Here is a 14683-nt window from a genome sequence, read left to right as displayed (position 1 = left end):
TACTTATTTCTTGCAGTTTTTTATTTTAATATAGAGAATAAAAATCATGAGCCACTTAATGTATTTGAAGAAACAGCTCTGATGTATTGTGACAACTGTCTTGAAGGGAACAATAGAGCCATAAAAATCTGCTCTTACTAACCCTCTGTATGGTAACTCCTTTAACTAGAACATCTACCTCACTTTTACATTCTGGCTGGTTTTGCCTCTGGCTTGTCTTCTAGGGAAGTGAGATGGCCTCCTGTTAACATAAGTCTAATTATCTCTGTCCTGGAGGGACATAGAGATCCATTTCCCTATGCTTGCTGCTCTATGATGGGGCATAATCATACCTGGATTTCAATATTCAGAAATGTCCTGGGCTAATCATAGTTAAATGTGGCCTATGTATATGAGAACCACTGGTAATGAATAGCTCCTGCAGGTGACTTGTGTCTGTCTCATTTGTTTTTTTTTTTTTTTTTTTTTTTCTGCAAAGTAAGTTTCACTGTCCCAGCATTACAAATTAAAAGACTGGGACCCGGAAAGCCAATGAGTTGTGAGCCTGGTTGCCCTGTGTAATGTAGCTCTGCACATTACAATACATTCCCCAGCTTTTATACTTAGAATGCAAGAATTGTGAAGTTAGCCTCCTTATCTGTCTTCTCCACTGTATCTATAGTACCTGAAACAGTGTGTGATATATAGTAGTCCTCCACAAACATTTGTGTAATGACAGATTTATTACTTGTCTGTTATTTTGCTATGCTACTACTTCTCCTTATCCAGTGCAAAATAGAGCATAGGGCATTTTTGTGCCACCTGCCTTCTTAGGTCCATGAATGGGAGCTGAAAGGCATTAGCTGCCTGAGTACAAATAATTTTGAGTGGGGAAAAGTTTTTTTGAATGAAAATAATAAAATAGATAATGATAATAGATCACGATAATAAGAGTGGAAAGGAGGGGTGAGTATTGTGCCAAAGGAAGGGAGCTGATGGTGCTTCTTGCACAGACACTGACCTGATTAAGTGGGAATCACGTAGCAATATTGTTTGAGAAGACACATGAGGGGTGGAGGAGGAGAAGAATTCTATTTTGAGAGAGAATGTGATGGCAAAGAGAGAAGTCACTCTGCTGGGAAGAAAGAGCCTGCATCCCCAAAGAAGAATGTAGGAGGATTTCAAAAGCAGAACTTGCAGAATGCAACAAAGCGGTCAAGGAGAGTATTGGATTAAAAGGTACAAAAGGTATCGTGGGAAGATTATCCAGGGATAGTAGTGAGATCTGTGCCCCTCAGATGATTTTAAACAAATCAAGTTGTCAGAATTTTCAGTGATTCTAATATGTAACCCCTCTAGGTACTTCAACACTTTTCACATTTGTACATCTCTATGTTTTATGAGTCTTTGGCTGACAAGGAAAATGTAGCAGAAACATGCCAATGGTAGGAAATTCTAGAATATTTCTTTTGAGCCCAATCTTGTTTCTGATTCTTATTTTGAAGGGAATTGAGGCAAGTTCTCGGCATGATGATGTCTGATGTCCATTGTGGCACATTTCATTGAAGCTGCTGTGCCCCTCTGCCCTGGGCTAAAGCAATGGAAGAAAATTGTTGCCCCACATTTATGAAGTCCTGGGTTCTGATTATATGAGTAGGAAACTTAGTCACACCTAGAAATCACACAGTGATCATTTGATGCTGAACATGCAGTGACCTCATGGGGCAAAGACATGGTTGATTATTAGTGAGAAACTTCTCTAGAAATTTGAGGTTGAGTATTTAGCTAATTGGGACATTTTATTAGCAAAGGCCGGTGTCTTACTCTCTATATTGCATAGATCCTTCAAATCAGGGTTAATGGGTCACTGGAAATTCCCTGAGGGAGGTCACTGAGTTGATTTAGCATCTCTGAGTTAGAGATTACTAAAGGAGAAACAGCACTGACTGCCATTTGAAGCTAACAGGCAGACTTACCAAGCCGATTACTCTCAACTTTGCAATTAGTGATCGTCTAAAGCCTCCAGAGTATAGGAGAGACACGTTGATATAATGGGAAGTGCTGAGAGACGCATTAGATCTATTACTGTCTCAGCCATGTTGAAACTCACAGAATACAAATAATTTAACCAAGACCACAAAAGTTCACGTTTCTTCATGTTTTCATGGGAACTGTAATAGTTATGGTCATGAAATGTAGAGATGAGGTGATGATGAAAATTATTATAAGAGCTATGTGGGTGACTACTCTTTGTCAGCCACTGCATTAAACACCTTACCTGCGCATGGACTGTGTACCTGTGTAGGACCTTGAACAAAGAAGGCTCAGTAGGATATGAAGTATTGCTATTTTATTGTGAGTGATCTTCACAGTCATCCAGCAACAATGTAGTATTACTGGGAGTTAGAGTAGGAGTAGTATTAGTGATCAGCAAATTTTGATTTTGTTATTGCCTAAATATGTTACATGCCCTGTCTTCTTTAATAATATCGTGCGGAAATGAAACAACAACAAAAAAACTATGGGGTAAATACTATCTCTGTGTAACAAAAGAGGAAACAGGAGCTCAAAGATGTTGAGAAATTGCTCAGGTTACTTACAACAGTTGGAAGCGAAGGAGTCAGAAATCTCATTGTCCGATATCAAATCCAGAGCTCTTAAAATGGCACATTCTGCTTGTCTGTGTTGCCAAGTCTTGATCCATATGACATGCTGTGTCTGACTGATATCTGGGGCCAGAAAGTTTCAATGGTGCATGAGAGGAATCAGGCCCATTTAAGGATCATATCGATTCAATTAAAATTTGAGTGTCTTTTATGCTCTGTGAACAATGTTAGATGCTACTTCATATAATGTCTGGTAGGTGATACCATCTCCACTTTCTAGATGAGGAGACTGAGGTTCTGGGTTGAAAAGAGTGGCTTCAGTCTATTTAGATGCAGGTCTCAATCCTGGCTCCATTTCGTAGTAGGCAACTGTAAAGCCTGTGCTTTATCCGCTCTACAACCCTGTTATTCTCATCTGCTTAAGTTCTCAATTGCTAGGAGAAAGCATCCAATTTTTTAGCGACTTTCACGTTGCTTTTTTAAACCACCCATACTTTTTATACATATAATTAGTTATTGGAATTATGGCTTAAGGAAAGAATAGTGCCATCATGCTCTTCGCAGAAATAATTCCACTTGATTGAGGAGTCCCTGGAAGTGTTTTCATTTAGGGGAAAAGAAATTTCACCTTAATGCTGAATAGGAATAATTGCAAGTATTGCAGTGTAACAGAATTGGCAATTTGAGCAGCATCATTTATTGGCTAGCCATGTGTTGATGCTGCAAATGGTGGCCTGTGCAGAATTATTTAATAGAAGAGCTACAGAACAAACAGTCCATGCACTGAAGTCACCATGCACAGGGTGTGTAAAAATATTGAGACAGGGTATCATTGTTAATTCGCTTACAATCTATGATATATGTTCTCCCATAAGGAAATGGGTGTAGACATGTCTGTGATCCACAGAGTGGGATAGTTAAGAAGTTATAATTATTTAGTCAAAGAATACACTGCTTTACAAGACAGGAAATTCACATATAAGGAAGCAATTTGTACATATTGAGATACTTGAATGATTCTCAGTGTTCTGATTTAAAGCTCTCAAGTTTGCTGTTCTCTAGTAAGAGCTTTCAAACACAAATGTGAAAGGTCAGGTAGAGGTTAATATATAAAATCTATGTGAAGAAGTCACGTCTGTCAAACAGATTCACGTTAAGATGCTGTAATAGCATCGGAGATGATTGTTAGACAAATGTCTCACTAAGCACTACATAGACATTTTTTTTAGCAAAAAAGAGTACGTTATTTTATTAACACATCATAACTAAGATTCTAGAGACCCAGGTTTGAGCCTTTGTTCTGCCACAGTCTGTTATGAACTGGCCTAAAACATTTTCCATTGCTGAGCCACATTCAAAATCCATAATATTCATGTGACAATAGATTTCCAACTGTTTTCCTATGAATTATTTTAGGAAAAATCAGATGTCATCTATATATGAATATACATATATATGTATATACATATACAAACACACAAATGTATATGAAATGTTACAGGATGCAGAACTCATCAGCATCACCCCTTTTTCTGAGTAATCCTGAGGCTATCTGAAATAGTAGAAAACTATACCACAAGTTTATACTGAGGCATTTAATAAATACAAGTGTCAATTACGAAACAGGTAAAATACCTAGAGGAGCAGTGAGAACACTTAGGTTCTTTAATATGAAAAACACACTCTCCTCACCAGCATTCACTGAAGTGTTAGGTCCTTTCTCTTGGCAAACTGATCATGACCCTTGGGATGGAATGGAGTCCTTGAGCCTCCCTTGAGCCTTGGAGGTGGCAAGACTTAAAAAAATGCATCTGGTCCCTGAGACATGACAAGTATTAATATTGCATGCTTCCATAGTCTAGCTCTGAGCTCCCAGAGCAACTGGAAAAGCCCCCAATTAACGTTTTATTTTGTTTGTCTTTTTTCCTCCCTCTTCACTTTCTTCTACCTTCTCTTCTTCTCCCTTGTATTGTCTTTTTCTCTCCTATAATTGTCCATACTTATGTGCAGGAATTGTGTTTGGTTCTGGGCATGGGAATGAATGAGGCATGCTTTCTGTCTACAGTGATTTACTATCAGCACAGGTTGAAATCCTAGGGGAAGTGATGAAGAGGAGAAGAGACTTGAAAGTTAATGCTATGAGAAAGTGGCTAGCAAAGGTGCAGAAGATCGAAAGGAAGAGAGTAATTAGCACTACCTGGGAAGCCTTCTTAGCCTCTGAAACACCAGAGCTGGGCCTGAATGGATGGATGGAATTTTAAGAGGCCTAGTAAAGGGCAAGGGTGGTCTAGACTGCATTATCCACACAGAATAGTGAAGGTGCTAAAGTCTGTTGGAAAAATCTGAAGAAAGGTAAGTATCTGGGGAATCAAGGGCATATGCTGTGTAGAATGTTATAGTAAAAGTTGAGTTTGGGTACAAATCATGCAGTAGAGATTTGAATGCAAAAAAAAAAAGTTTTGTCTGTCACCTGGAAAGCACTGTGGGGACATTACTATTTTGAAGTTGATAAGAGATGTTCATACATTGTAGCATCACTGAATATAGTCTTTGTTTCTAATTTTTTAAGTTAAGGTAAGTTTAATTATTATCACTAAACTGATACCTAATTTTTATTTACATATATATATACGTATATGTATATATTTATAAAATGTATATACAAAATGATGTATATCTAACTTTGAGTATACTTATGTGTGTATATATACATATATATATATACATTAGATATGTGTATGTAAAAATAAATATAAAAACGTACATTTACATATATCTTTGTGAGGATGTCATATATCTCTGTATGTATAAAGGAAGACATTGGCTTTTTATTTTTCATGTAATAATATCAAATTTAAATTCTTATATAACAGTTAATAACCTTTTACATATAATATTGGTAAGTCTCAGGGAGTTTTGGTGATTTACCCAAGATCACTACATTACATTGTTGGTAATCTCATATCAAAATAAATTCTCATCTGTATAACCCCAGAACTCATTTTCTAATACCTATAGTCCTGTGCTTTCCATTACAAAGAACTGGGAGATTTGGGGGAGGGGACAAGCTTCAATTTCTTCATAAAAACATGTCACATTATCTTTGTTTGTATTTTTTGCCAAATTTTATAAGCACATTATAATATAGAATAATCATTTCATATATTATTTTTAAAATTTGAGAATTGTTATAAATGTTTTATGTTGCTATGGAATTATAGAACATAATTTTAAAACATCCACTTTGTATATGTTTGATTTCTATAACCTTCACCACTAATTTAATATTTCCCTACTGTTGCATATTTAAATTGCTTGACAGTTTTCAAAATATCATGTAAAAAAGTGAACATCTTACTCTAAACATTTGAGATATCTGGAGAAAGGAAAATTTATAATTTCCTTGAAATAAATTCTTAGTTTTAAAAATACCAGATGAAAGTATATAAATAAGCTTTTGATTCCTGATACATTTAACTCATTAGCTTCACAATTATGTTGTGATATTTTACAAAAGCACCAGAAATATATGAGAAATATAGTTTCTCTAAATCCAGACCGTTGTATCTATCTGCCTATCCATCTATTTTCTATTATCTATCTGTCTTTACATCTACCTATCTATCATCCATCTATCTAACATTACCTTTCTAGCTAATTCATAAGTTGTAGTCACAAGGGAAAATGAACCCTATCGAGTTCATTTAAAATTTTTTTTTATGTTTATTATTGAGAGAGAGACAGCATGAGTGGGGCAGGGACAGAGAGAGAGGGAGACACAAAATCTGAAGCAGTCTCCAGGCTCTGAACTGTCAGCACAGAGCCCAACATGGGACTCAAACTCACAAACAGCGAGATCATGACCTGAGCTGAAGTTGGACACTTAACCAACTGAGCTACCCAGGTGCCCCCTTATAGAGTTCATTTTTGAACACTATGGAAGCTAAAGAGTTTTCTAATGATTTGTTTTCTCCTTTGTGGTATATCTGTGCAAGTTTGACATTATTGCACTTATTATATTGTAGCTATAATTCAGTGATAAGGTGGGTATATATCTGGTTGTATATCCTGTACCCCTCATACATGGCAGCATAGAGTACAAATCACATGGCAGAGCAGAGAGTTGTGGGTACAATATATGGTCCCCAAAAGGAACTTTTCCCTGGTAGATTTGTACCACTTAATCTCATAAATGAGAGATTTTTTGTTCCACAGATAGTAAAATGATAATTGCACATTGAATTGGCAAGAGTTTTGGGAATAACAAAGCTAGTGGTTTCATAACCAGGATAATGTGTTCAACAAGTCTTATTCAAAAGAGGAGTCTAGCACAGCATTTTGTATCAACTGCAATCTTTGTACAGCACAATCTGGGAAACCCGCAAAGAGTGAATTACAGTAATCAGGCTTCAGAATGACAAAGGAGTTAATCAGCATCTCCTTGCCTTTCTCGTGAAGCCTCTCAATCTGGTGATATCACAGAAATTATAAAAAGAAGTCTTCGTGACGGATACAAAATGCTTCTCAAATGATAACATTAAAGACAATGGGAAACACACACACACACACACAGACACACACACACGTTTTAAATTTTTGAGATGACTGACACTAGATTCTAATCAGAAATACTCCCTGGATAATGAGACAGAAGGAACAGCTGTTTAGCACTTAGGAAGAACTTAAGGCCAACCTAGGACTTAAATTTTTAAACTACTGCAACAGGGAAATCTCCATATGATTGAATAAGGTTAAGGTAAAAATATTGTCTTTTAAATATAGGAAAATCTATTCACAGTAGGGTAATATGTACCAGCTGCAGGGCAAGGTGATTCCCCCTCTCCCTTCTTAATTCTGTTACCAGGGTTCACCTCCCATCCCAAACCTTCCCACCCAGCTCTCCAGTGTCAGATTCAAAACCTCCAATGAATTAAATTCATGGAGAATAGATTATTCTCATTAATTCTCATGAATTTTCTGATTAGATTAGATTTTCAAAATGAAGTTTGAGGGAAATTCTTCTAAAATGTGATGATTTATGTTCCTTTTTCTGAATTTATTTTATAGTTAATGCTATTGAGACTCCAGCAGGACAGGCTCATTCTCCTTAACACCAATTTGTGTATGTGTGTTTTTTCTTCTCGAAATCTTAGAGCTTCTTATTTTCAAGAAAAAGAAAAGGTTTCTCCCAAGGATGTTCCATGATTTATCCTAGAGTAACTAGGTAAAGGGTTTAAGTATAAATACTAGAACCGTTACTGAGTTGGAAATTTACAAAAGTCAAAGAAAGAAGATTTTTTTTTTTTAGTTTTATTTATTTTCAGAGGGAGACAGCACAAGCAAGGGAGAGGAGCAGAAGGAGAGAGAGAGAAAATCCCAAGCAGGCTCCACAGTCAGCATGGAGCCTGACATGGGGCTCGATCCTATGACCCTGGGATCATGACCTGAGTTGAATCAAGAGCCAGACACTGAGCCACCCAAGCACCCCAAAAGATGTAATGTTTTTAATTGTATCAACTGCAAGTCAATCCTGGTATTACCATATTTAATTAAGTTGATTTTCTTTTTCTTTGTGAGACTATTTATCAAATGCCAACGTCAATGAGTTTCACTACCCCAGAAGAAAGCATTTTGTGATACTGCTTGCCATAAAATTGAAAACTCTGATTTGTTGTCAGACTGATATTATGGAAGTTTAAGTATAATATTTAATCTTCTGAACACTGCTGGACATCAAAAATGTGTGACTATGAACATGTAGAAAGACACGAGCACTAATTTTGCTTGACTACTTTGGTGAAAAAGGAGGGACACAATTCTTGTCTTTGGGAATGGGAAGTTATTTGAAATTAACACCATCAAAAGTGTTTTAAATTGGTTTATTTCAGCAGAAAGGATGTAGGGATCTCCTGTATGCTGTTTGAAAATCAAAGTTGAAACTGGATAAAAATGCCATTTAACTGAGGCTTTCGGTAACTTTTTAGTATCATAGGTCAAAATTTTTGACTTCTCAAATCTGAGAGGAAAAAGAACTTACTATATTTTCTGCTCTTTGCAAGGTGGTATTTGATACCAAACAATACTTTTTAAAATAAAGAAGTTACCTCTTTGTCGATAAAAGAAAAAGCCTGAAGTGTGGGAGAACATGTGAACCAAAGGATATAATTTAGGAGAGAAATAGAGGGAACTTTTAAGGCAACTTTAAGCTTGTATTTTAGGAGTTTATCAATATCTTACAACATCTACGTAGGTGACATGATCTCCCTTTTGAATAAAATTTTAAAAAAGGTTCAGTGACAAGTGTAGAGATGCCCCAACTCAAGGAGAAAAATGGGAGGGTTGAGGTCACTTGGGGTTTTTCCTAGCCTGCCTTTTTGGCCACCAGGTAGCAGGAAAAAATGCTCCAGAAATTCTTTCTTGAATTTTCTAATGAGTCATTGTTAATTATGAGATTGAGCCTAGCGGCAGCTCAGAAAACAAGAGCTGTTCATTATGCAGTTTTGCACTGAAGTCCATGAAGTGTGCTGCATGCCCTAAAGAAAACTTGTGGAGACTCCTTGCTTGTCTTAGAAATTAGAAAACCCACTCCAAGTATTGTCTAAGAAAAGAGAAAGTGTGAAGACGTCCAGGTACAGCTTTCTGGCTGGGTCATCTTGAGCAACTCACTTAACTGAATAGCTCTTACTCGCTTTTTACTGACGGGGAAGCAAAGAGCCTGCCCTGCCGTCTCAAAGAATAGCCCTTTGGACAGCAATGTGTACTTATATTGAAGTACTCTTTGAACTGTAGATGTGTGTTTAACAATGATGTGCTGGAAACATCTTTGACACCTGGGTAATGAACCAGTATGCTGACCATATTTTATAGGGTCTTGGAAGGAATGGGGTAATTGAGGAGAGTTTAATAAGTAACTGTTGACAAAACCTTGGCCAGGTTAAGAGAGACCATCACAGGATAACAAAGCACCTCAAGCCTAGCAGCAGAAGAGCGATCATTACCCCTAGACCCAAGAGAACAAGGGAATGGGGCATCTATTGGATACTAGAGTTTTGTTCTAGTAATACCTGAAAAGACTAACCATAGAGTGAGCCAAACATGTGACTGGGATATTTGGGGAATCTGGAACTTCGCCCTGCTACATCCTCGCAATCTCCTTGGGTAATGTGTGTTGGTTGAATCTAATGCAGAGTCAGAAAGTAAGGAAGTTCGTTGAAGCAATCCATAAAGGTCACGGTCCCATGCCAAGAATAGGTAGGAAATGCTGGAAAGTGGATCTGGAGGGGCAATTGGAGAATGTTCAGCACTTCTAACCACCATCCAAAGAGACATTTAAATAAATTTTGGTTGGGAAGGAAAACAGGGAAAGGGAGTAGCATAGTTGGATAACTAGTGTGTGTGAAGAACTTTACATGAATTATCTCACATAATCTTAGTATAACCGCAATGGAAGGCTGATTTATTATCACCATTTGACAGGGCAAGATACTGAATCCTGATGAGTTTAATAATTTGTTCATGGTAATAAAAGTAGTTAAGTGTGAGAATAACATAAGAAACCAAACTTGCTTGACTTCAATATGAAGGAGCATCTGTAAAGGGACTCCAGCTTCTCAGTAGATATGCCTATAAGGTAGTGTGAGGCTGCTTGCTTTTATAGAGGAAGGCGTAAACATAGGTGGAGACCCATGGAGCTCTTTTTGTCCCATTTAAGCAAGGCTCTCATCATGATGCTTCACATATATTTTGATATAACTCATACACATTAGCCCGGGTATGCTATTTTTAACTGAGCCTCAATATTATTTTAATTTCGAATGTCTGAGAGATATCACAGTCTTTTTTTTTTTTGATTTACACTCTCATGATGTATTTTAAAAAATGATGAGAATAATACATACCACACTTCTCTGACTCTGAGGAAATTATCAAAATTATTCCACTGAAGTAACCTGAAAGGACTCTTGCATAGACTTCAACCTATCCACTTCTTTGGGGGAAAAAAATGATTCCTTCCTTGGGTAATTATATCAGTTACCTCTGATTATTAGATGTTATATAGTCCAAAGTCCAAAGGATGGCTTTAATTTATGATGAACTTAGAATGTGATGGTACCTAAACTTGACACACACTTGTGTAAATATCATGGGAGTAAAACAATTTTCTAATGCTTCCTACTGGAATTGGGCCCATAATGAAGGTATTCTGAGTTATGAAATATATATCCATAGCAGAATAGCCATATTGGCATCCCATCATGCTAATGATGAGGCTTTATTTGTTGTTGTTGTCTTAGCTCACGAGTTATATTTTGATATGATCAAATCCTGAAATAAGCCATTATATTGAAAAATATTATGTTACTATCAATATTTCCAAATAAGCACGGTTAACCAATTAGTGCTCCCTGAATGGGAGTCTTGAATATAAAAGTGGTTTCAAGGTGTAATAAAGTACATCAGAACTCACAGCTGTTCTTAGAGCCTGCACACTGTCTGGGTGGGATAGATTTCCCTGGGTACTCTTGTGCCTCGCCTGCTATTCGAATAATTCAGGGACTTGAACTCTTTGTAAATCTTTTACAGACAGATGATTTAATTAGATCCTAAGAGTTAAAACAACCAAACCAAAAAAAAAAAAAATCCAAAAAAACAAAAACAAAACAAAACAAAACAAAAAAACCACAGGATTACAACTTTGGAAATGGCCAGATAGTGGCCCATCTTCCATTTGAACCAAACATGTAGGATATCCCTGGAGTTAGAAATGCAGGGGAAATTCTCTTTAATCCAGAACGTTTTATATTACTTGGGCCAGAGACATAACTCACACTTATTCAACAAGAATGTTTTGGGCTAGTCACAATAATTTTTATTATGAGCTTTTACCAATATGGTGTGTGGGGGTGTATTTTTTGACACAGAATTAAATAAAACTGCAGAACACAGAAAAAATATAGTGTCACCACTGTAAGGGATCTCATTGTTCTTTGAAATGGGAAAAACTGGAAATAACTGGAATATCCACGAATAGTATGTTCATAAATGAACAATCATGCAGTTAAAAGAAGTAATGAGTTGGACCTCTAGATGCTAGTGAGCAAACAAAAGAGATCTCAAAGATATCTATTCTGTGATAAAAGAAAGTCCCAAAACAGTGCCTGTATCATGACCACATTTGTGGTTAAATGTTTATATGCATATACACATTTGTATGAATATACATATAATGGCTTTGAAATTATACACATCAAAATGTTAGCAATATTTATCTATAAAAAGAGGTATGAGAGTAAGGAGAGGGCTAAATAAAGATTTTCAAAATAACTTCAGAAGCATCTACCCAAATTTTGTATCTTTAACAAGAATATTAAATTACTGGTGAAACACATAAAGAAGCAGATGGATGAAACCCTGAAAATATATCAGAAAGGAAAAAGCTAACATTTTAGCACTGACGATGTTCTCTTATTTTGTATGATCTTATGTTTTACCTCCTTTCTCTTCTCTGTTTTTAATTTTTTTCTAAATTTTGTATTACTTTTACAATGGAGAAAATGTAGCTAACTAATTAAAATATAAATGTTGAATAGTACCTTTGGATTTAGACACTCGCCTACATTAATTCTGATTGGTGTTTTATTCATCTGAGTTGATTCTAATAATGCATTTATTTCTTTCATCTCTCTGCTGTATTTGTGAGCCTCAGAATAATTTATCTTTGACCTCAGAGCCTTCAAGCTATTTATGTATTTACTCCTCTTGTAGGGGAACTGGAGTCTGTGATAAATTGTAAGATTCTTTCACTTCCAGGGTTTTCCTGGGTAGATGAGGCCATGTTTTGATTTATACTTTAATTTGGTAGGCAACAGTATGCCATTCAGTTTACTTTCTAATGTATATTTTTGCAAGTTCTCTTTTTTATACACTATAAAATGTATTTTTGCAAGTTAGCCACTAATGTCTGTGACTGAAATCTTTCAGTGTTGGCATCACTGATGCACACCAGTTAAAAGGCAAAAGAAAACAGAAGACTATCTGAGTGGGGACTTGATGTAGGCGTGTGTGTGTGTGTGTGTGTGTGTGAGAGAGAGAGAGAGAGAGAGAGAGAGAGATGCACACATTCATTTTGAATGAGCTGTCTTCCTGAAAGTCATTCTCCCATTTTTCCCCCTCAGCAATTATAAAAACTGCCCTTCCCAACATGGACAGAGAAGCCAAGGAGGAATACCTGGTTGTTATTCAAGCCAAAGATATGGGTGGACACTCTGGTGGCCTGTCTGGGACCACAACACTTACAGTGACCCTTACCGACGTAAATGACAATCCTCCGAAATTTGCCCAAAGTAAGTTTGTTCCCTACACTGGGTGAATATCTAATTACAATGTTTTCGTATTAATTTATTTTCTAATTTTTAGCAATATCCAAAAACCTGACAGCAATCATTGAATGTTTATTATATGCAAGGTATGCCAATGTGTGTGTGTCTGTGTGTATACACACACATATACACATACACACACACATAGATATGAAACCACCAACTCTCCTGTCATTTTGGTAATAAATATATTCTCATTTTACAGATTTTAAAGAAGCTGAGAAAATTTCCAAATATTTAGGGTATAGTAAATAGTGTAGCTAAGAGTTAGAACCAGTCAGTTACAGAACATCTGACTGCAAGACGTGTGCTTAGTTCTCCATTCCCTGGTACCTCCCCTTGTGAACTTGAGAGAGTAATTACAATGCACCTCAGATAGTGCTCTATCAATAGTCCCACTTTGTTTATAAGAGGAACCACATCTGTAGTGCCTTAGGAGGGGAAAGCAGATAGGCCGTGTACGGGATACTGGCCGCAAAAATAAACACTCTTTCCTGTGACTTCCTGTGGCTCCTTCAGCCATCAGTGATCACTGATCCTACTCATCCTTACTAAAGCCAGGCTCTGCCTCAGAAGCATCTCAACAAAATTCGAGGCAGCCACCATCCATGAATCAGGGAGACAATCATTGTTTTCCAATTTTATGTACGCTCACAGAACCGTTTCTTTTTTTTTCTTTTGTTTTTAAATTTTTAATTTATTTTGAGAGAGAGAGATTGAGCATGAGCAGGGGAAGGGCAGAGAGAGGGGAAGAGAGGGAATCCCAAGCAGGCTCCATGCTTCCCGATGCAATGTGGGGCTGGGTGTCATGAAGCCGTGAGATCATGACCTGAGCCAAAATCAAGAGTCGGATGCTTTAGCAACTGAATCACCCAGGTGCTCCACAGAACCATTTTCTTGTGAGCACTTATCCAAATACTCTGACAAACTGCATTGTGAAGACCTTTTGATGTGGAGACTCTTGAGTTGAGACATGAGTGATGACTAGGAATTAGCTGGAACAAGATGAAACTAGGGAAGTGGGGTGTGGTCATGGCAATGGGAGGAAGAGGATATCCCAAAGTCCTGTGAAAGAAGGGTATATGGCCCTAGGTGATAATTAAAAGAATCTTATAATAGGGGCCCCACGATAGCTCAGTCGGTTGAGCATCTGACTCTTGATTTTTGTTCAAGTCATTATCTCATGGTTCATGAGATTGAGCTCTGTGAAGGGGTCTCTACTAATAGTGAAGAGCCTGCTTGGGATTCTCTCTCTCCCTCTCTCTCTGCCCCTCCCCACTGTCTTTCACAGTAAATAAATAACCTTACAAAAATCCTACTACAGTTGGAACACAGAGTCTAAAGAGTTAGGTTAGGCAAGAGTTAGCTATACTTGGATTTGGAGGCCATTCTGAGTATCATGATCTTTATTCTAAGATCGCTGGGAAGCCATTAAAAGGTTTTACATTATAGGTAAAGTAATAGAATTGGAATCCAGGGAAATAAGAGAAAATGAAATCTGGCCTCCTTCCAATGTGTTCTCCACACTGCAGCCACTTGAAGGGTGTGCATAAGCATTCATGTAAAAAGTGATGGCAGAGCTAGCACGCCAGGGTGGTCTCTGTGGAACTGGAGAAAGGTATATAGGTGTGACAGATACTTAAGAGGTAATGATAACAAAACTTTAAGGATATGTTGTATTCTCAGTTGAAGAAGTGAGTTTTCACATTTTTGCAATGA

General features: G+C 37.0%; 1 protein-coding gene across 2 annotated transcripts in view; it reads left to right on the top strand.

Annotated features, from left to right (window-relative positions):
- The window catches only part of CDH8 (cadherin 8), a 347905-nt gene that overhangs the window by 165761 nt on the left and 167461 nt on the right, over positions 1–14683 (top strand). For both annotated transcript variants that reach the window (XM_047079229.1, XM_047079228.1), the window contains exon 4: positions 12761–12928. In XM_047079229.1, coding sequence (XP_046935185.1) covers positions 12761–12928 — 168 coding nt within the window. The remainder of the gene's footprint in view (positions 1–12760; positions 12929–14683) is intronic.

This window comes from Lynx rufus, unplaced genomic scaffold, assembly GCF_022079265.1.
Source record: "Lynx rufus isolate CCGP_SWC_20201006 ecotype Redwood Valley unplaced genomic scaffold, mLynRuf1.p SCAF_16, whole genome shotgun sequence".
In the NCBI taxonomy this organism is placed as follows: Eukaryota; Metazoa; Chordata; class Mammalia; order Carnivora; family Felidae; genus Lynx; species Lynx rufus.
This window is presented reverse-complemented; position numbering and strand designations above follow the sequence as displayed.